Source organism: Leucoraja erinacea, chromosome 15 (assembly GCF_028641065.1).
Source record: "Leucoraja erinacea ecotype New England chromosome 15, Leri_hhj_1, whole genome shotgun sequence".
NCBI classification, from domain to species: domain Eukaryota; kingdom Metazoa; phylum Chordata; class Chondrichthyes; order Rajiformes; family Rajidae; genus Leucoraja; species Leucoraja erinaceus.
The window spans coordinates 23,561,456-23,583,552 of NC_073391.1; the positions used below are offsets into that span (position 1 = coordinate 23,561,456).

The 22,097-nt window shown below is 40.7% G+C and overlaps 1 protein-coding gene across 2 annotated transcripts in view; it reads left to right on the forward strand.

The window, feature by feature from the left end:
- Positions 1-22,097, forward strand: part of atrnl1b (attractin-like 1b) — a 704,553-nt gene that overhangs the window by 265,032 nt on the left and 417,424 nt on the right. For both annotated transcript variants that reach the window (XM_055646916.1, XM_055646915.1), the window contains exon 21: positions 8,160-8,212. In XM_055646916.1, coding sequence (XP_055502891.1) covers positions 8,160-8,212 — 53 coding nt within the window. The remainder of the gene's footprint in view (positions 1-8,159; positions 8,213-22,097) is intronic.

Below are 22,097 nucleotides of genomic sequence, written 5' to 3' on the forward strand. Positions count from 1 at the left end.
TGGCCCTGGCCTTACTCTCTTATCCCTTCTCAAACTTTCCTTCACAACGATTCTGGAGTCTTTTGTAACTTTTCCTGTACTCCCTTCCCCTTTAACTCCATCTTTATACTCCCAATTTGTCAATCCGTCCCCCTCACTGTTTAGTTTAAACCCACACGTGTAGCCTTAGCAAACCTGCCTGCCAGAACGTCAGTCCCCCTCCAGTTAAGGTGTAACCCGTTCCTTTGTAACAAATACCTTTGTTACTCTTGTAATTTGCTCATTTAATGTTAGGTTGTAAAACATTATTATTATTGATGCAATACGGGGCCCCTCGAGTACAGATGGGATCTAATCACAGTCTAATCAATGCTTAATATATCAATGTTAGCACCTTGATTTGCATTCACTTTCTGTGCTACAACTATCCAAAATGTTTAGCAATTTTTTCTGCTGCCTATTCCTCTGAACTAATTGTTTGATTTTTATCCACAATAATTTCAGATCCTTTAATTTTACTGAGAGGTGCATTGCTTCCAGTTGGCACACATTTCCATTTCTGGCCATTTGCTTTATCAGCACTTCTCCACGTTGAATTCGATGTGTGGTTCTCATAAAATAGAATCTCCAAATTTATGTGCTGAACAGTATTTGCTTTGTCTTTCATCATTTCTAAACTTAACTACATTGGTTGTAATAGCTTTATTTACCTTTAAAGGTAATTGACTTTGAGATGTCATTTTCCAACTTGAAAATGTTCCATTTGTCAATTATTTTATTTCTAAACTGATTTTATGTGCCATTCGCAATTTTATAAATGATCTATTAATTCCATGTTTTCAAATTTGTTAAATGTTTCTTATTGCATTTACTTTTTTTAATAACATTCACCATGCTGTCCTAATAATTATGGTAAAGAACCTTACCCTTTTTCTGAACATCTTCAGGTGCACATTCATTCCATGTCCACATTCACAGGTCGAGTTCCTTCCAAACATTAAATTATTCTCTTAATTAAGTACAACTTCAAAAGATTATTGAGCTCTTTGGATTGTTTTAAACGTTTTGTTTTTAATATCGTATACATAAAATATATATGTGGACACAAAATGCTGAATTCAGCGGGACAGGCAGCTTCTCTGCAGAGAAGGAAGGGGTGATGTTTCGGGTCGAGACCCTTCTTCAGACTGATGTCAGGGGACTGAGCTAGAAAGAGAAAGAATGTAGTCAGAAAGTGTGCCGAGAATCAAGAGTGTTTTATTGTCATATGCCCCAGATAGAACAATGAAATTCTAACTTGCTGCAGCACGACAAAATATGTCAAATCAAACATAGTATGATATGACAAACAGGAGAGAGAGAAAAGCAAACTAGTGGGTCGAGGTTCTTGTTGAGGTCGGAGTTGGTATGCGCCATAACCAACCTCTCAAAGCACTTCATCACCACGGACGTTAATGCCACTGGTCGATAGTCGTTGAGGCACATCACCTTACTCTTCTTGGGCACTGGTATTATTGATGTCCTCTTAAAGCAGGTAGGGATCTCAGACCTCAGTAGTACCTCAGACTACATTCTATCTCTGTCTCACCCACTCTCCTGACATCAGTCTGAAAAAGGGTCACGACCTGATGTCACCCATTCCTTCTCTCCAGAGATGCTGCCTCTCCCGCTGAGTTACTCCAGCATTTTGTGTCTATCTTCAATTTAAACCAGCAACTGCTGTTCTTTCCTGCACATAAAATATGTATGTGTTAGGTCAGGATCAATTATCTTTGGCAGTTACTTTTTGTAGCTTTCCAAATATATAGTTCATATAGTTTCTTCACCTATGTTGATTATTTATTTGTGCTCTCTGTGCCTTGACCTTACAATGGTTAATGGAATTAGGATAAAAAGTCATCAGACACGAAGATAATCAACAGCTAATTTGCTTGAAGATTTCTTTTCCAAGACGGCAATATTTTTGTTTGAAACAATGAATTTTGAAGATGGACATCTGGCATTCTTCACATGCTGATTTTATTGTGTCGTATGATTGATATTTCCCTGCTTTCAAAAATCCTGAAATTAATGATGAACACAATTGTGATCTCATGAATAGCATGCAAAACCCTATGCTCCAACAGTTTTGTCAGCGGGTCATCAATTATGGAGGAAGCATATATTTTCTAATTAAATATTCAGTAACTTCTCTACCATCAGATGACTAACAAACTGACTGAATTTAGCCTGGGAGTGTTAGCAGAAAATTTACACGGAAAGGACCCACATGTGCCTCCAATACATGATTTGTTTTATCTACTCGTCTCACAGGTGCAATAGGTGCTAAAGTTTGAAGGATGATAAAATATAACCTGCACAATTTTAGACTTGAATAATTCTCACCTCCCCCCCCCATCCCAGCCCAACCTGTAAAAGGCAATCCAACTAGCTCCATGAGAACAGCTTTGATGAAGAAACCGCCTCCGTGAATTTCCTATACATTGCATTGAGTACCTTTATTTTTCCTGTGAGATTTTTCATTCTTGCTTCCCACAAACTACGGATCCTCTCTCCATTCCAGGTTTGCTGGTGCTTCCATGTGTGTTACGCAACATTTTACTGGATAACCAATAAGTCGTACGAATAAACGAGACACTATAATGAAGACCATGCTACACTTTGTATTATTTAGTGTAAAATGCTGAATACTTTCGAACTGCAACTGCACACACAGTAAAAATGCACACTGTAACCGCATACCAAATTTTTATATGGGAATAATTGTGTTTGTTTTAATCATCTGAGGTTCAATTGGATACATTTGACTTTTTGCCTGATGTTCATGGGCAGCCAATTTAAAAATGTTGGAAAGTCTTACGGGGCTGTCCCACTGCGGCGACCTAATCTGCGAGTTCAGAAGAGTTTGCCCTTGACTCATACTTGCAGCATGGTCGACACGATGTCCTAGGCGTATTTTTCAACATGCTGAAAAATGCCCGCGGGTAAAAAAAAGGTCGCCATGGAAAATATCGATCTTTTTTTTCACTCGTAGGTTTAATCAGGGTAGGTCATAGTAGGTCGGCATGTTATTCGTAGGTAATCGAGGGTAGTCGAAGGTAATCGAAGGTAGTCGTAGATAGTCTTCAACATAGTCGAAGGGAGATCGAAGGAGGTCGTCTTCACTCTCCATTATTCGGTGTCCAATTTTCCCGAAGCTAGTCGAAGCTAGTCGAAGATAGTCTTCGACAGATTCGAAGGAGGTCTTCAACATTACACTTTTTCAAACTCTCCTAAACACTTCTAAACTCGCCAATTAGGTCGCCGTAATTAGGGACAGCCCCTTAACCATCTCTCCCCTGAAGATGCCTCTCTTCAAAATGTAAAAAACATTAGCTTATCCTGAAATTAAGGGCCATAGGTTTAAATATTATTTGTGTTGCTTCCACTGCACCCTTTCATCAACGGATGTCAGTACCAACATTAGGTACCCTTTTCCAACTATTGGCATTCTGATGTCCATAACTTAAGTTCAATCCTGTTACTTTCATTGTTTATTTGTCTTGCGGAACTTAGAAATCCAAAACCATTTTATTTTTAGATATCTCTTGTGCGTATTTTGAGTACCACTGTTTCTGCTTTAATGCTTGTTTCCATAAAGTGAGTTAATTAGAATGCAATTGATGAATTGGGGAACCCGATTTGTATTATGAATTCAGTATAACATGATTTCGATCGGGAAATGGAAACCCAATTAAAAGTTGGAGTGGACTGGAGTGCAGCAGTCAATCATGCTGTAGAATCCTAGAAAAGAACCCTACAAAGGGTGGACATTGGATCCATATGTCCGTCCAAATAAAAATGGAGCAATTTGTATTCATCTTCCATCCCAGTTCTCTCATCGCAGCCTGAGAGACTGCAACTCCTTAAGTGCTCACCCAAGCACCACGGAAATATGAAGGGAGATTCTACCTCTGCTACCCCTTTAGGCAGCAATTGCAAGACTCCCATTGCTTTTTGCATGATATTTTCTGACTCATTGATTTGATCTGCAAGAAACTTGTTGGATTCCCGTCACAGCGAGATGTCTGCCAGGGAATGTTGCTGAGTACAGACTGCGGGAGTACATGCTGGGGGACGCACTGAAGCTTGGTGTAGTCAACGCGATGTCTCTGTGGGGTGGACCACTGACGAGGGTCCTTCCCCTGCTGGACATTGAGGGGCACAGTCTGGTGGGAGCAGCACTCAAACAAGGGAAGGGATATCACCCCAGGGGGGCAGCCACTTGAGTGACAAGGGTGTTTTGTTTTTAAAAAAGGTGCAAACACTACTGAGTATGATACTATTGAATGTGTAGAGAAGGCATGAAGAGTTTTTGCAATTTTTATTTTGTATATCTTTTATTTGGAATAAAGTTTATTTTTGAAATAATATAAAAGTTCCCTCTAATCTTTCCATAATTATATTTGTATATTGATTTATTATTGACCCCTGCACAGAGACACAGCAATAAAATATTTGTTTAGTGTGTTAACCAGGCAAATCATGCCCCATTGTCACTGAGCTAGTGCTATGGGAAGTCGATCCTTTAGATTCACCTTCTCTATACCCACCATTTTTTTTAACACACTTTAATTAGTTCTCTCATCAGTCTGTATTTCAAGTAAAACATGCTAGCCAAGTTGGTCAAAGGAAGCAACTCCTGTCTAAGATGATGTATATATATTTTTGCTCATAGATCAGTGAATAGAGGGAGAGAGGGAAACGGCAGATGGGGCAGTCGGGACCAACGATTATAAACTCATGACTGCTGAAAATATGCCAAGTGAATTACTGTACTCGCTTGCTAATGTTGCAGTTCTTAATAAATTAAATGCTGAATGAAGATAAATTCTGAGAAAGGTACATGACCTGAAGTGGAGATAGACACAAACAGCTGGAGTAACTCAGCAGGACAGGCAGCATCTCTGGAGAGAAGGAATGGGTGACGCTTTGGGACGAGACCTTTCTTCAGACTCGCCCTGAAACGTCACCCATTCCTTCTCTCCAGAGATGCTGCCTGTCCTGCTGAGTTACTTCAGCTTTTTGTGTCTGTCTTCGGTTTAAACCAGCATATGCAGTTCCTCCCTAGACATGACCTGAGGTGGGATTGTTCAAATGTTTTCTTTCTGAAAGCAGTCTAATATTCAAGTAATGTTTGCAGTGCTGCATGAGAGTTAGCCTTTCTATTTCATTTAAGCATTTAAAAAAAAATACCATTAACTTTTTATTGATGTCAGCTACAGATCAATTTCACTTTGTCAGCAAGGTATCTGACATTACAATAAATAGCCACCAAACTCTATTGCCAGATATCATTCAGGAACTTTGCCAATGAATAGTTCTAGCTATGCAGATAATGTTGGCACAGGTGTTATCTTGTGTACTGAACTAGACCTTGCCTGAAGGATCGGACTTCCACGTGCCCCAAAGCTCATTAGTGATCTCCACGTTCCTCAGATAACTAAGCCTTCAGTGGGTAATAACTCTTACCTCTGGAATCAGTGAGTTGATTTAATTCACATTTCACCAAATGGAGTGAGAAATAAACTCCTGCTGACACTACATTGGAAAAACTCAGGAAGTGTTGAATTATTTGCGGTGCTATCTTTTGGTTTGAAATTAAGCCAAATCCTCTTGCTGTTTGTGATGAAGTTAAAGAATTCACAACACTTATGAAAAACAAAGCATTGTCAGTATTCCTGGTGTCATGGCCAATATTAATCAAAGTCATGATATTTTTTTAAGAATAATGTTTTTTGTAAGCTTGTTTTGGGAAAAATCAGTCTACAATCCCTTATTATGTCTAAAAAGTACCAAATTGGCTGCATACTTCTATGTTATCAGTACAAGACTCGCTTCTTGTTTGCAGTTAAGAGAAACATTATTCTAAAATATGGTTTCTACTTCCACATCTGGTTAAGATAAACTTTTTTTCCCCAATAATATTATTGACTATGATTTTCATTATGCTTTAGAACAACTTTTAAACATTGAAATTTAGTTGAGATATTTCTAAATTAAACCTTTTTTTTTCAGTTCCACTAGAATGTACATGACTTGGTTCCTTATCCCATTATCTTCCTGCACAACGTAACAGATTCAGTTCACTGATGTTGAATCTTCTTGCTTTAATAGATCATGACTTAAGCTTCAAACATCCAAGCATCATCAACGATCCAAAACTAACCCTGTAAAATGCACTGGTGGCCCTGTGCACTGACCTTTTACCATTTTGTTGAAATTCTTTTACGTACATTCATAGTGAAACTCTTCTAATACTTTCAATTATAGTTTTCTGTGAATCTGTAGAAGGGTCACCCAAATCGTCACCCACCCATGTTCTCTGAGATGCTGCATGACCCTTTGAGATACTCCAGCACAACGGACCTTCCTTTCTATCATGGTGTTCTGAGTGCTGGCAAGATAGTCTTAATCCTATCATTGCCAACTCTTTCCTTGATCTTTGCTGACCCCTATTGTTTAGTGCATCTAATTCCAAATCTTATGTCTCTTCTAAAATCCTTGGATGGCAAAACTTAATTTAATTACTGACTTCCTACTTCCAACAGTGGTCAACATGATGTATAATTAACCTCTACCTCGACTGTGCTTGGCCCAGATTTTTAATTTCTGTCTCCTCAGAGTCTAAAACTCCAACTTGATCCCTTGGTGTTTTTCTTTCCATCTCTAAATTCCTTCCTTTAAATCTACTTTTCAGGGTGAAGTTTCTGGACTTGTATCTGAGACATTGATCTGGAGGAATGGGTTTTACATCTATCATGGCAACTGGAGAACTTAGTTTGTGTAACTAAATAAATCTAGAATTTGAAAAAAAAACACATTAGATTAATAGATTCATTTTTACAGATGAGATGCAGGCCCAGTTTGGTCTGTTTCCCTCAATATTATATACCTGTCCAAATGTTTTCTGTAAAATATTGGAATTGTAACTGCATCTGCCATCTTATCATTTCCCTGTCTTCTGGCTCTCAGTCTGAAACATAGAAACATAGAAAATAGGTGTAGGAGTAGGCCATTCGGCCCTTCGAGCCTGCACCGCCATTCGATATGATCATGGCAGATCATCCAACTCAGTATCCCATCTCTGCCTTCTCTCCATACCCCCTGATCCCTTTAGCCACAAGGGCCACATCTAACTCCCTCTTAAATATAGCCAATGATCTGGCCTCAACTACCATCTGTGGCAGAAAATTCCACAGATTCATCACTGAAGAAGGGTCTCGACCCGGAACGTCACCTATTCCTTTTCTCCAGAGATGCTGTTTGACCCGCTGAGTTACTCCAGCTTTTTCAGTCCATCTTCAGTGTAAACGAGCATCTGCAGCTCCTTCCTACACTTTCTCTGGTGGGTCATTCCAAATACTTGCCATCTTTTGATTTGAAAAACTCCCTTAGATCCCCTTTGAATCTTTCCCTTTTCACCTTCAACCTATGCCGTCTAGTTTTAGACTTCCCTACCAAAGTGAAAAAAAGCTTTGCCTCTCTACCATATTTATGCTGCTGATTATTTTCTAAACCTCTAAGGGGGTCACCATTCAGCCTCCTTGGCTCACGAGGCTCGGAAATGTTGATACCATTTCATTAATAAGTTGGAAGGTTCACGAATGAGTGGCACGGTGGCACAGTTGTAGAGATGCTGCCTTACAATGCTCGAGACCCGGTTTCGATCCTGACTACGGGTGCTGTTCGTACGGAATTTGTACGTTCTCCCCATGATCTCGGTTTTCTCTGAGATCTTTGGATTCCTCCCACACTTCAAATGCGTGCAGGTTTGTAGGTTAATTGGCTTAGTAAAAATTGTAAATTAGTGTGTGTAGGATGGTGTTAGTGTGTAGGGATCGCTGGTCAGTGCGACACGGTGGGCCAAATGGCCTGTTTCTGCAGTGTTCTCTAAACTAAACTAAACCTGCAATGGCATACAATCGGCAAATCATAATTTAAATTCAAAAGACTTTTATTAATTAAAAAAAATCATTTGAACGTTCACATCAAGATTTTGATGCATTCAAATAAGAATTGCAAGAGATGGAATTTAAGATCCATTTAATACTTTGGATGTTGTATGTGCTTTGCATCAAATGGTTAAAATTTGATTATATTCTACCCTGTAACTTTTTGAAGATTTCTTTTTTATTTAGGTGTGAATCGGATAACCGTTACCTCGGCAACCCACTCAAAGGAACCTGCTATTGTAAGTATTTTGGTTTGTCTTTCAGACTTTTCTGGGTTGGGTAGAGATCATGTAACAAAGTAAGTACTCATTACCCATTGGTTTACGCAGGAGCAAAGTGTGGTTACAAGTGCCTCTTGTTCAAAATGGAACTCTTTTTTACCATCAAATTATACTCGCCTGATATTTCTTTGTGGCTTTCGTAAAAATGTCAGTTTTAATAACATTGTTCAGAACTTTTGGAAATATGTCTCCCACCTGAGCTTTTCAAAAGCATCAATGATGTGAATAACCCAAGAGGGGTTTCTTTGGAAGTAGAGACTTCTTCTCTCTACTTCTACAGGACTTCTACAAGACTTCAGATTATTTAGGGTTTTTCTCATGTCACCTGTAGTGGGTTATTATATACGAGAGGAAGAGTATGGATAACATCCCTGGTTAAACACTACTTTTCCGCTGTGGAAAATGTGTGTGTATGTAAAGCTGTGTGCACATACATACACAAACGATATATATGTACATACGTATATATGTTTTTATATTAAAAATATATATATGTGTGTGTGTGTATATGTGTATATATATATGTGTATGTGTATATATCATGCACATGCCGTGAGTAATTACTCAGGGTAGGCACTAGGCAGTCACTCGACATTTAAAAACCATAAAAACCGCGCATGCGCAGAAAATCGCAACATATGCACATGCGCAGATCTGTCCTGTAGGCAGTCAGTCAGTCAATCTTAAAACCACGCATGTGCAGATTGGTCTCCTCTCCTGTAGGCATACGCAGCACTTTGCGCGCAGGCTGTGCAGCACACGGTGCAAAGGCAGAATTTCAGCTACCTGTATTGTCCGTTGTCAGTGAAGGCTTGAAGCAGCGTCCACGACACGCGAGTTGAACATAGTTACGTGTATTACACGTACTGCGGATGCAAGGCACGGGAGTATTATGCCTACCTGATCGATTATTAAAATAATAACCATTTAATAATAAATACTGAATTTAGTAAATGAATTGGAAATCTTTACTATTTATATTTAATAATTACCTTTTTATAATTTTAGTCATGTTAGGCACTGCCTACCTTGCCCTCCCTGACGGCATGTGCCTGATATATACGTATGTGCATATTTGTGTGTATATGTAAATAACTGTAGGTATATATGTGTATATATGTATTTATACATGTGTGTATAAATATACACATTTAGTTATGCACAATCACATTTTACATATATACACACAATCAGTTTTTTAATTAATTTGTTATGTTCTAATTTGTGAATGAACATAATATAATTATACTGAAGGTTTTACTTTTGCTCCATTGAGTGGTGTGATATTAGGTAATTACTGGCTGAAACTGTTATGAACTGTTCCTCATTTGTTACATAAGACTGTATATGCAAGGAATACAGTTTATTGGACATACTCAGCAAAGACATGACGATATTTAGTTTTTGGTGGACTGCTGTGGTAAACATTTTGATATGCCTCATTTTATTCGTTGAGATGCCTTAATCATGCAAATAATTTATTATTTATAGTTTTGGCAATGCTTGTTAAATTGGAAATAATGATCCTAACCTGAAACGTCACCCATCCATTTTCTCCAGAGATGCTGCGTGACCTGCTGAGTTACCACAGCACTTTGCGTCTGTCTTTAATCTAAGACCATGTTGACTTATTGATGAAACTGTCATATTACCTCATTGGCAAAGATAAATATTTTTGTAATTAAAAATCTTGCACTAGTTCTCACTTCTGAAGAAGATGCCACATTCCCATTATCACAGAATGAGGATCTAACTCAAAGTAATTCACGTGAAAATTTGACTAAATCAATAATAAGTGCTGTTATGTATTAAAAATTACAGATTAAGTAAGAAACCCGGGAAATTAGATCATTGCACATTATGAAGTGCGCAAATGGTGTGAGGTTACTGGAGGAAAAAGATTGGGTTTTAATTGAAAAGTACAATACCATGTTATGTATAGCTCACGTGTGTGCACATATATCATGCATTGTATTGGCTGTGGTCCCCTTGCAAAGGAACTCAAGATAGAAGATCTGCTGCATAGGGGGAAAGAAGGGGGTTACGTTGCATGGCTAGTAATAGCATCTGACAGCAGTGAGTCAAGATATTATCAAGAGATTTCATTTTGGAGAAATATTACATTTAACTTTTAAGATTCAGGGGCAGCGCAGTGTTGGAGTTGCTGCCTTACAGTGCCAGGGACCTGGGTTCAATCCTGACTAGGGGTGCTTTTTGTACGGAGTTTGTACATTCTCCCTGTGACCACATGGGTTTTCATCAGGTGCTCCGATCCGGTTTCCTCACACACTCCAAAGACTTACAGGATTGTAGGTTAATTGGCTTTGGTTAAATTGTAAATTGTCCCTAGTGTGTGGAACACTGCTAGTGCACGTGGATCACTCGTTAGCACGGACTTGTTGGGCTGATAGTCTCAAGAATTAACAAACTGAAGGAAGAATTGCTATTACATTGTTTACTGTGCAATTAGTTTAGTTTAAATGGACACAAGTAATAAATCCACACCTATTGATTTCTCTTGATTCTCTTCTGAAATGGAAAGAATTTTTCCAATTATATCCCTGAATTTTCCCATAATTCTTTCCTTGTTGTCATCAACTAGCTGACAATACTGTGATGTGAAGTAGCATTTTTAACAGAACAACCAGGTTGTTTATTTATGGATTTCATTATGGGTTTTGTTTTTATTCAACTTGCATTTGTGTAGCATCTTTGGTGTAGGCTGAAAATCCATGCAACTAGGAGGAGAATAGTAAGATTAAACGAGAACTTACCAGTTTGAAGTTTGATCTGTATTTTATGAGGAGTTACGATGAGGGATTACGTGAAGAAGCCCGCTTCCAGCGCATGCGTGTCATTCTTCAAAGCAGCGGTGTGAGGTCACAGAAAAACTATAATGACCTAAGATAGTAAGATTATCAAAGATATACCAGTTTGTGATATGATCATTAGAGGGTGGGAGCGGAGGGCACGTAATCCCTCATCGTAACTCCTCATAAAATACAGATCAAACTTCAAACTGGTAAGTTCTCGTTTAATCTTACTATTTTACTTCGGAGTCACGTGAGTGACTTCGTGAAGATTTCAAAGCTCTGTGACCTCATGCCGTGGAACGAGTCCATGCTTCACAACTGCCTTGGGTATTGGGAGAGAGCATCATTAGTAAGTTTAAAACACACTTATACAAAGACTTGTGTGGTAAAAAACAAAATTAAATTTATTAATTTAAATCATAGCCCTGTATTCTTTAGGGCAAATTATATAGTTGAACGTAAAATGGTTTCTGAAAATGATGATGATGATGGCTCCAAAACTGGTTTATTATAAAACCTTTGGAATGTCCTCTCGGATGACCATCCTGCCAGTCTAAGTATCTGGTCCGTGGGCACCTCCAGCATTTTCGCTGCGGATGTTGCGGCAGCCCTGGTGGAATGAGATTTAAACACATCAGTATCTATCCCTGCCATCTTTAGGACAATTTTGAGCCACCTTGAAATAGTTTGGGTCGTGACCCTTTTGTGCGGTTTCTTGTAACTGATTAACAAGGCCATTTCCTGACCTCGTATACTGTTAGTATTTTTGATGTATAAACGGATGTGCCTCACTATACACAGTTGTTCGTCATATGGATATGACATGAATACGATCACTTGACCCGATGAACCTGGTCTGTTTTGTTTGATTAGTTCCTGGATGATAAACACCAATTTCTCGGGTGAGGTGATCATGGAGTCCAGTCTCAATTTACTTAATGACTGGACTCTTTGAGCGGTAACAAGTGCCATAAGCATAACCATCTTCATGGTAAGTTTCTGGAGTGACAAAGCTGTTATGGGCGACCAGCCCCTCAGCATATTGAGAACGACACCCACATCCCAGATTTCGGAGTACCTGGTTTTAGGAGGATTTGCATTAAATATGCCCCTCATCAGTTTTATTACCAGGGGGTGTGTTCCCACCGTGTTCCGCTCCAATCCTTGTGCCAGATAATTGGAAAGTGCACTTCTTGCACTATTGATGGCACTGTAGCCCAAACGGTTATCATGATGAAGGCTTGTTAAGAATTCCAATACAGCCGGAATGTTGTTGGCCCTCTGGTCCAAGTTGTTGCGGAAGCAGAATAAGCCCCATTTCTTTATGTGTCCAAGGTACTGCTTCCTTGTTGACAGTCTTTGAGCCGATGAGATCAGATTCATCGTCCTGTCTGAGAGCCCCATGCCGTGTAGTGGGTCTTTTAGACTCTACAAATCAATAGATCCATAGTCTTATGGCATGGATGGCTATTCCCAGTTACTGGATGAATTAATAACTTTGAGCTATTTCCAATAAGGGAACATGGTTCTAATACCATCCCGTGTACCACTGAATACCACGGTTGAGTAGGCCAATCGGGTACTATGAGAATCCCAGATGCCGAGTCTTGTTGAATTTTCCTTAGTACCCGATTGATGAGGCAGAACGGGGGAAAAGCATAAAAGAGACAATTCCCCCAATGCAAAGAGAAAGCATCTGTAGCTTCTGCCCCAGGGTCTGGTTCCCAAGAAACATACCTTGGTAACTGGTGATTCAACCGAGATGCAAACAAATCAATATCTGGTCTGCCATATTTTGCTGTAATTTCAGCAAATATATCTTTATTTAACATCCATTCCGTGTTCTCGTTAAATTTGCGTGACCTGGTGTCTGCCACTAAATTTAGCTTACCTGGAAGGTAAGTAGCCGATATCCATATATTTCTTTGGATACACCATTGCCAAATTAAATTTGCCAATTGATCACAAGATGTCGAAATGTTTCCACCCATGTGATTGATATATGCCACTGTGGTGGTATTATCAATTTGTAATCGTACATGCTGGTGGTTAATAGCTGAGCAATATGACTTAAGGCCATAAAAGGCCCCTAACATTTCTAGGTAATTAATGCCACGTGAGTTAAGCAATACTGCCTCTTCTTCCTTCCATCTCCCTCCACAACTAGAAACAGAGTTAGTTGCTCCCCAACCAATGGCGCTGGCATCTGTTTGTAATACCATAGACGGGTTGTCAATAATGATGGGGTTTGAGCAATACCTAATATTATGAACCCACCACTGTAGTTCAATGATAGCTTCCGTAGGCAGCTCCATAGGTCTATCAAAATGACCTTTATTAATTTTGAGTGCTCTAATTTTGGCTCTTTGCAAATTTTGATAATGTAATGGCCCAAATTGTGTGGCCGGAAAAGTGGCCACAATCTTCCCAATTATTCGGGCTACCCGTCTAATGGAGGGTCTGACGGTGTTAAGAAGCACGCTGCAATCCTCCTGCAGGGCTGCGGCTTTATCTATTGGTAAAGTTATTAACATATTGACCGTGTTAATGGTGAATCCTAAATAATCCATATTAGTTGCTGGTATCAATTTACATTTAAGTGGATGGATGGCAAACCCTAGTTGTTCAAACAATAGTTTTGTGGCGAGCACTGTTTGATATGCCAATTCATAAGTTGTGCCAACAATAAAGATGTCATCTAAATATGCCATCACCGTATGGCTTTGTTTACGTAACAATGCCAAAGCGGGTTTCAGTATTTTTGTACATAACCTAGGGGCAGATGTTAGCCCATTTGGTAAGGCTCTATATTGCCAAAGTTCCCCCATCCAGTTAAACTTCAAATACCGTCTGTGATCCCTGCTGATGGGTACTGTATAATATGCATCTTTTAAATCAATGCTTGCCATATAGAACCCAGTTGACACTAATTCTTTAGCAGTAATAAAAGTATCCATTTTAAAGTGAATATGTTGAACAAAAGTGTTCAATGTAGAAAGGTCAATAATAATCCTGCAACCCCCATCTTTTTTATTTCTAATAAAGATGTTAGATACAAATTCTAATTTTTCATGAACAGTATACTCAATCACACCTTTTGAGGACAATCTTTCTAGCTCCCTGTGGGCCTTAGATAGTTCCGCTTTAGCAAGGACAAAAGTCCTTTCTGGTATATGTTGTACTGGGGGTTTTTGGGGATAAATAAATTCTAATAGATAACCTTGAATACTGCTAAGAATATATGAGTCTGTAGTGATTTTACCCCATTCATAGCTATAGTATTGCAACCTCCCCCCCACCATAGTGGGTCCCTTTTTTATAGCAGAACCACACCCACCTACCTCCATGGTTACTGGTGGTTTACTTATTTCTTGGGTTTCCTGAAAAAGGGGGGTTCCGGTTTGATGTCCTTGCGGGTTTGTGTGTGAGGTTAAGGCTTCTGTGTCTTCCAGGGTGGCCGGCCCTGGCCATATCCTAAAAAAGGCTGCGGTTGGTAATGCTGAGGTTTGACAGTGCGACTGGTGTGAGCCACATTCTTAGGTCTTGCGTGTGGCTGATACCTCGCTCCAAAATATGCCTTTGCACTGGCCTTAATGAGCCCTAGTGTTTTTGCTTCATCGTCAAGTTTTCTGACTTGTGCGGTCAAGTCCTTCCCAAATAAAAGAGTTGATGATGTGGGAAGGACTTAGTCCTTCCCAAATAAAAGAGTTGATGTATTAGCCGTTTTCTGTTTGCAGATAGGCGCATATCTGGGGTCTAGCGTTGGCTGAATGGCAGTCTTCCGCATATTATTCAATTCGTACTGCACATTGCAAAACAGAGCTAGTGCATCCTGGTGATTCTTGGTGAGCTCTGTTTTGTCCAATGTGCGGGTGTAGGCCGTGATACCTGCTGTCAGCCCCTTAAGTGCTCTCTGGATTTTGAGGTCTTGATTTCTTATGGTCCTCCCCATATGCTGCCAAATAGATTGGTTCACAGTGGGCACTTGTAACGCCTCACAATTTCCCGGTGGCAGATGTCTGGCCAGAGTTTCGGTGAATACGTCCTGTTGTAGCTTGTGGCCAGACATATAGTTGATACTTGCTGCCATCCGGGGATCCAAGTCTCCCCCTGTTTGACTTGGCATAAAATACGTGGCAACCATGTCCAGCAGAGTCCCTGCTGTATTTGGATCATGGGCCTCTGTATTGTCGGGCTCTGGCCCCTCAGGGTCCTGCCCACTCTCCTCCGAAGAGTCTGAGATTGGTGGGGGTCCCTCACGGGGTACCCTTATGGGGCTTGCCTGCTCACTCTGGCAAGTCTCCTTCTCGGGACTGCCACTATGAATGAGCTCCTCGAGCAGCTCCTTTAAGCGCTCTCTGTGCTGGGCTGCACTAGGCATTTTAAACTGCCCCACTTCTTGCAGGCTTTCAGCAAATTGCTCTTTCCTGGTATATCCCAGCTGCTCCCGTCCCTGGTACTCACGGGTGCTGGCTTGCGGGCTTGCTTCCTTGGGCCGCTGACCACACAGTTCCTTAGTGTGTACCCGGTCCGCGGCGTCTTTTGGGTGCTCTGTGTGCACCCATTCATAGCGGGTTAATTGCATCCCGCGCTCCTCAGCCGCAGTGTGTTGACACGGGCTGGTCTCCCGTTGCGGAACAAAGTCGGGTTTTTCTAAATGATGCGTCTTCCTCCGAACTTTTCCTCCCGCCCGGGCCATAGGTTTTGGTGGTGCCAGAACGGTTTCTGGCACAGCTGGTACTTCTGCCGAGGTGTCCATAGTCGGCGGCTGCTGTTCCTGCCGTTCACCGGTGTTTTCCACTCGTTTGTCGGGCAGCTTCTTTGCAGGCCGTTTTCTGGTAACTCTATCCATTTTCCTAAAAATGTAAAATGTAGAGTCCTTACCTGCCTTTTGCTGGTCCTTTTGTACTCTCCCGTTACTGGGGACGTCCTCCCCCTCCTGTTTGACTCGTACAATGCGTGTAGCGATATGACACGCATGCGCTGGAAGCGGGCTTCTTCACGAAGTCACTCACGTGACTCCGAAGTAAAATCAGGCATCGTCACTCATGCAGCAAAGGACAGAGATTTTAGAAAAAAAGTGACATAGTTTAGTTGAAGGGACAATTTCTTAAGATGGCCTTAAAGAGGGAGAATGAGATAGAAATTTTTAGTGGCTGAGTTCCAGAATGTGGTGCTCCTGACCAATGATCAGCCATCATCATATTGAATATAGAGGTATATGGAGGTGGTGTCAACTTACCAGGATTGACAGAAGTTTTGTTCCCCTAATTTGAGGAAGGACATTCTTGCTATTGAGGCAGCGTAGGTTTAGAAGGTTAATTCCCGGGATGGCGGGATTGTCATATGCTGAGAGAATGGAGCAGCTGGGGCTTGTACACTCTGGAGTTTAGAAGGATAAGAGGGGATCTCATTGAAACATATAAGATTGTTAAGGGCTTGGACACATTAGAGGCAGGAAACATGCCAGGGGCCGCATTTTAAGAATAAGGAGTAAGCCATTTAGAACCGGAGAGAGCTAGATAGGGCTCTTAAAAATGGCGGAGTCAGGGGATATGGGGAGAAGGCAGGAACGGGGTACTTATTGGGGATGATCAGCCATGATCACATTGAATGACGGTGCTGGCTCAAAGGGCCAAATGCCTGCTCCTGCACCTATTGTCTATTGTCTATTGACTGAAATCTCCAAGAGCATTTCTGCTGAATTGAATTGAATATTGTGAAATTCTTTGCTTGCATTCCCAAGGTATGCAAATAGTCGTCCATAAAGGACGCTTCCAATGTTACAAATCCCCCCTCTGCGCCAGGTCCCCCTTTGTTCATTCCCCCCCTCCCTCACGGCGGGTCCACCATTATCCATTGTTCTTCCCTCTCCCTTCCTGGGAGTAAGTTGGAGAAAACCATGGGGACATTAAATGAAATTCCATGTTTTATCCATTTTCTTAGAATGCTTTTATTATTTAAAAATTCATGGAGATTGGCATGGACGTTGGCATGGACATAGTTGGCTAAAGGCAGGGTCCATTTCTCTGTTGAATAAGTGACTCTAAATGTTGCAGATGGGAAGTGATAATGAATGCCTGACTGTTTCAGAAGAGTAACAAGACATATTGTCTTTTTATTGGGGTGGAATGCTGTGTTGCAATGAGGGTGAATGAGTCGTGGTCAGTAATTAAAGAACAGGGGGAATTATAGACCAGTTAGACTGACATCGGTGGTGTGGAAGATGCTGGAGTCAATTATTAAATAAGTAATAACGGAGCAAAATGATTGATCCAAGTCAGCATGGATTTACGTAAGGGAAATCCTGCTTGACTAATCTTCTGGAATTTGTTGAGGATGTGACAAGTGAAATGGATGACGAAGAGCCAGTGGATGTAGTGTATCTGGACTTTCAGAAAACCTTTGAAAATGTCCCACACAGGAGATGAGTGGGCAATATTAGGGCACATGGTATTGGAGGTAGGGTTTTGACATGGATAGAGAATTGGTTGGCTGACGGGAAACAGAGTAGGAATAAACGGGTCCCTGTCAGAATGGCAGGCAGTGGCGAGTGGAGTGCCGCAATGCTTGATGCTGGGGCCGCAACTATTTACAATATATATTAATGATTTAGATGATGGAATTAAATGTAACACCAGCAACTTTGCAGATGACACAAAGCTGGGTGCAGTGTGAACTGCGAAGAGGATGCTAGGAGGTTGCACACTGACTTGGACAGGTTGAGTGAGTGGGCAGATGCTTGGCAGTTGCAGTATAATGTAGATAAATGTGAGTTTAACCACTTTGGCGGCAAGAACAAGGAAGCAGATTATTATCTCAATGATGTCAGATTGGGAAAAAGGGAAGTGCAACGAGACCTCGGTGTCCTTGTACACCAGTCACTGAAAGTAAACATGCAGGTACAGCAGGCAGTGAAGAAAGCTGATGGCATGTTGGCCTTCATAACACGAGGATATTTGAGGCAATGCAGTGTAGGTTCATGAGGTTAATCACCAGGTTGGCGGGACTGTCATATGAGGAAAGATTGGAAAGACTGGGCTTGTATTCACTGGAATTTAGTAGGATGAGAGGGGATCTTATATCTTATATTACTAAAAGTCTGATCTTGACCACTTCCTGTTGTTCTGTATATTGATTTTAGAAAAAATGCTGCCATTTACGGCTGTGATTTTTGGCCATCTTACTCCGAGCCCCCCTCTGCTGTGCAGGACAAGAGGATTTTTCCCATCAATGAAAAATAAAAGAGTTATTAGTGTTTAAAAAATGTTGAGATTCTCTCTCATGAAGGTCATGCACCTTCCGGGGGGACTATAAAACCCGGAAGTGTTGAGTACCTCAGTCCGTCTCTGCAAGATGGGGGAGCATGAGGGTCACGTCTCTCCATCTGAGCTGTGAATAACACTAAACATATGTCTACTAAACTGTGAGTGGTTTTACTGACCTGTCAGCGCCCTTAATGTGGTTTGAAAATATAGTTTGGAAATGCTAAAGCTGTGTTGCCTTTGCCTTTCGTTTGGAAATGCTAAAGCTGTGTTGCTTTTGGTTTGGAAATGCTAAAGCTGTGTTACCTTTGGTCTGGAAATGCTAAAGTTGCGTTGCCTTTGTTTTGTAAATGCTAAAGCTGTGTTGCCTTTGGTTTGGAAATGCCAAAGCTGTGTTGCCTTTGGTTTGGAAATGCTAAAGCTGTGTTGCCTAATTAAAGTTGCCTTGCCTAATTAATGTTGCCTTGCCTAATTAAAGTTGCCTTGCCTTCTATATAATCAAAAGTCTAATCTTGACCACTTCCTGTTTGCGCTTTATATTGATTTTAGAAAAAACGCCACCACGTACAGCTGGGATTTTTTTGCCATACTCAGAGTCCCCCTCCGCTCATTAGATGCCGAGGATTTTTTCCCATTGATGAAAAATAAAAGAATTCTTAGTGTTTAAAAAATGTTGAGGTTCTCTTTCCTGTCAATCATGCCATGAAGGCCACGCCCCTTCTGGGGGGAGGGTGGAGGGACTATAAAACCCAGTCTCAGCCTCTGCAAGATGGAGGGGGGAGAGGTCATGACTCGCTGTCTTTAGTGGCCTTGCATCCTGCTTGAAGTGGTAAGAAACTGCACTTGAATTTGGTGGCCTTGCACCCTGTTTGAAATGGAATTTCAAGGAACAGCAGTTTCAACTGCCAGCCCACCAGCCGTGGGTGAGTGAGCTGCCAGCACAACAGGCTTGAGTGACTGAGCCGCCAGCTCAAAAATCCATTTGGCCCACAATGTCCATACTAGCCCTCTGGAAGCCAGTCCCTTCAGCCCACAACACCCATACTAACACTCCAGAATGCCTCCACCCCCCCCCCCACTGGCCAGCAATATTGGAATTGATGGAGAGGTGGAATATTACGTTGGGGGACCAGCCCTCCCATGTGGTGCTGGGACCCAACGGGTCCCACTTAGTCTAGTAAACATAAAATTATAAAAGGATTGAACAAGCTTGATGCAGTAAAAATATTCCCAATGTTGGTGTAGTCCAGAACCAAGGGCCACAATCTAAGAATAAAGGGGAGGCCATTTAAAACTGAGATGAAAAAAACCTTTTCACCCAGAGAGTTGTAAATTTGTGGAATTCTCTGCCACAGAAGGCAGTAGGGGCCAATTCACTGGATGAATTTAAAAGAGAGTTAGATAGAGCTTGAGGGGCTAGCGGAATCAAGGGATATGGGGAGAAGGCAGGCACGGGTTACTGATTGTGGATGCTCAGCCATGATCACAATGAATGGCGGTGCTGGGTCGAAGGGCAAAATGGCCTCCTCCTGCACCTATTTTCTATGTTTCTATATTTCTAATGAGGAGGGGTGGGGGCAGGATCAGGTAAAGAAATCTCTTAGAAATTGTCTAACCAGTGTAGGCATTTGTAATGTTAAACCATTAGGACGATAAGAAGAAAGAACTAGATGAAGGCAGAGTACAGAGCTGTTGGGTTTGAGAAGATTGCAGAGATTCCGAGGTGGGAATGAAAGAATGTGAATTTTTAAAGCAATGAATGAATAGGCCAGAAGCTTACATTGATCAGTGAGTACGATTATGATGAGTGTTTAGAACTTGATGTCGGTTGGAATATGAGCAGCTGTGATAAATCCCTGGGATCATTTTTTTTAATGGAAGGGGAGTCACCCGAGAAGTGGAAACATCATTGTTTAGAGGGAACTAACATATGGATGAGCATTTCATGAGCATGTAAATTAATGCCAGGTAGTGAGAGACACTATAAAGATCTTTGTGATGTAAAGTATACATTTACATATTTTACATAGTTGGGAGTCTGTCTAAATTATTTATAATTTATAGTAACTGTCAAAATTGATTTTTGATAGATTGAACTGGAGTCTCCTTTGGATGCAATTCTCGTCTCGGAAGGATAGTAGCTATGCTGAATGACAGATTTGAGTAACATTGGGTGCAAGCTGATAGCCTATTTGTTTCAGGGTAAAACAGTGTGTATAACTTTATTCCTATCTAGGTCTGCTTTGCCTAACACATCAATTAATTAACTGTGGCATATTACATTAAGGAAATAAAAAGTTAGGAACTACTTTTCATTTAACAGTTGAGCAAAAGTTGTGCCCAAGTTTCATATTCATTTATATTTTATGTGTACTACTGCATTTTATTCATGGGCCCTATCAACAGATTAATTAATATTTCATATCATGATCATAGTATTACATAACTTAATATGGTACAGGAAATGCTTGTGCTTACAGGAATTTTTGTGCAATATTAACATATTAAAACATATTTTTGTTCCAGAATTGAATATTTTAATGTCACAGCAATGATAAATAAAATTTAGCAGCAGCTTACGCAAGCTCAGATGCTTATATGCAGTAATGCTAGGAAAAAATGTGTCAGTGCCTGTCGCAATTCTGGCTCAAGCTTACCACAAAGAAAGCAAAAGTGATGCACCAGCCTACACCACCACCTTATATGCAGAACCGATGTTCTTGTGAATCGGCAGAGGAATTTAGTGGTGGACAATTTCACATATCTTGGCAACATTTCAAGATCAGTCACCATTCTTTTTTTTTTGTTTTTTTGTTTTTGTTTATTTTATTAGATGTTAACACAGTACAGTGGAACCTAATTTTAGGTGCCAACTATGTCATACCGTAATCCATTCTATGTACAACCTCTAGTTTTATGTTATGAGAAGGAAGTAAGCAAGACAATAAAAAGAAAACAATAGAAAGGGGAAAAAGTGGAAAAATAGATGGTAGAGAGTAGAAAAACGTGAAGTGTGTATATAAAAAATAAAAAAAAATAAAAAGTAGAATGTAGAAATAGAAGAGAAGGCCCCTTAAAAGAGAATTTTTCAAATCTGTATTCGGAGATGTAGATCTATCCACGTCATGAACTGAAATCAGCAATCTTTACGGTACTGCTGCATCACATGATTCCAGAAAGTTGATGAAAGGAGACCAACTCCTTAAGAATTGGTCATATTTATCTATCAGTCACCATTCTTGATGGTCAACTCTCGGATAGCAAAAAAACAGCTATGCTTTGGAAGACTGAGAATTAAAGCAGAGGAACAAGACGATTCAGCCTGAAGACAATGCCAAAGGTGTATTGTGATCTTGCTATGGTTACCTTACTCTATGGTTGTGAGACACATGGACAGTGTACAGCAGACATACCAGACAGCTTAATCACTTCCACATGACCTCTCTCTGCAGAGTATGTGTCAGGACAAGATTCCAGGCACATGGTTTTGTTCCAAGCAAACCTCCCCAACATTAGCACATTGTTGAAAGAATCACAGATCAGGTGACAAGGAATGTCATTAAAATGTTTGACAAAATATGGGCATTTTTATATGGTAGAGCTGCTTCCTCACACTGCCAGAGACCTAGGTTCAATTGTAACCCTGGGTGCTGTCTGTGTGGATTTTGCACAATCTCCCTGAGTGACCGCATGAGTTTCCTCTCACATCCCAAAGACGGCAGGCTTGTAGGTTAATTGGCCTCTGTAAGTTGCCCCCTAGTTTGG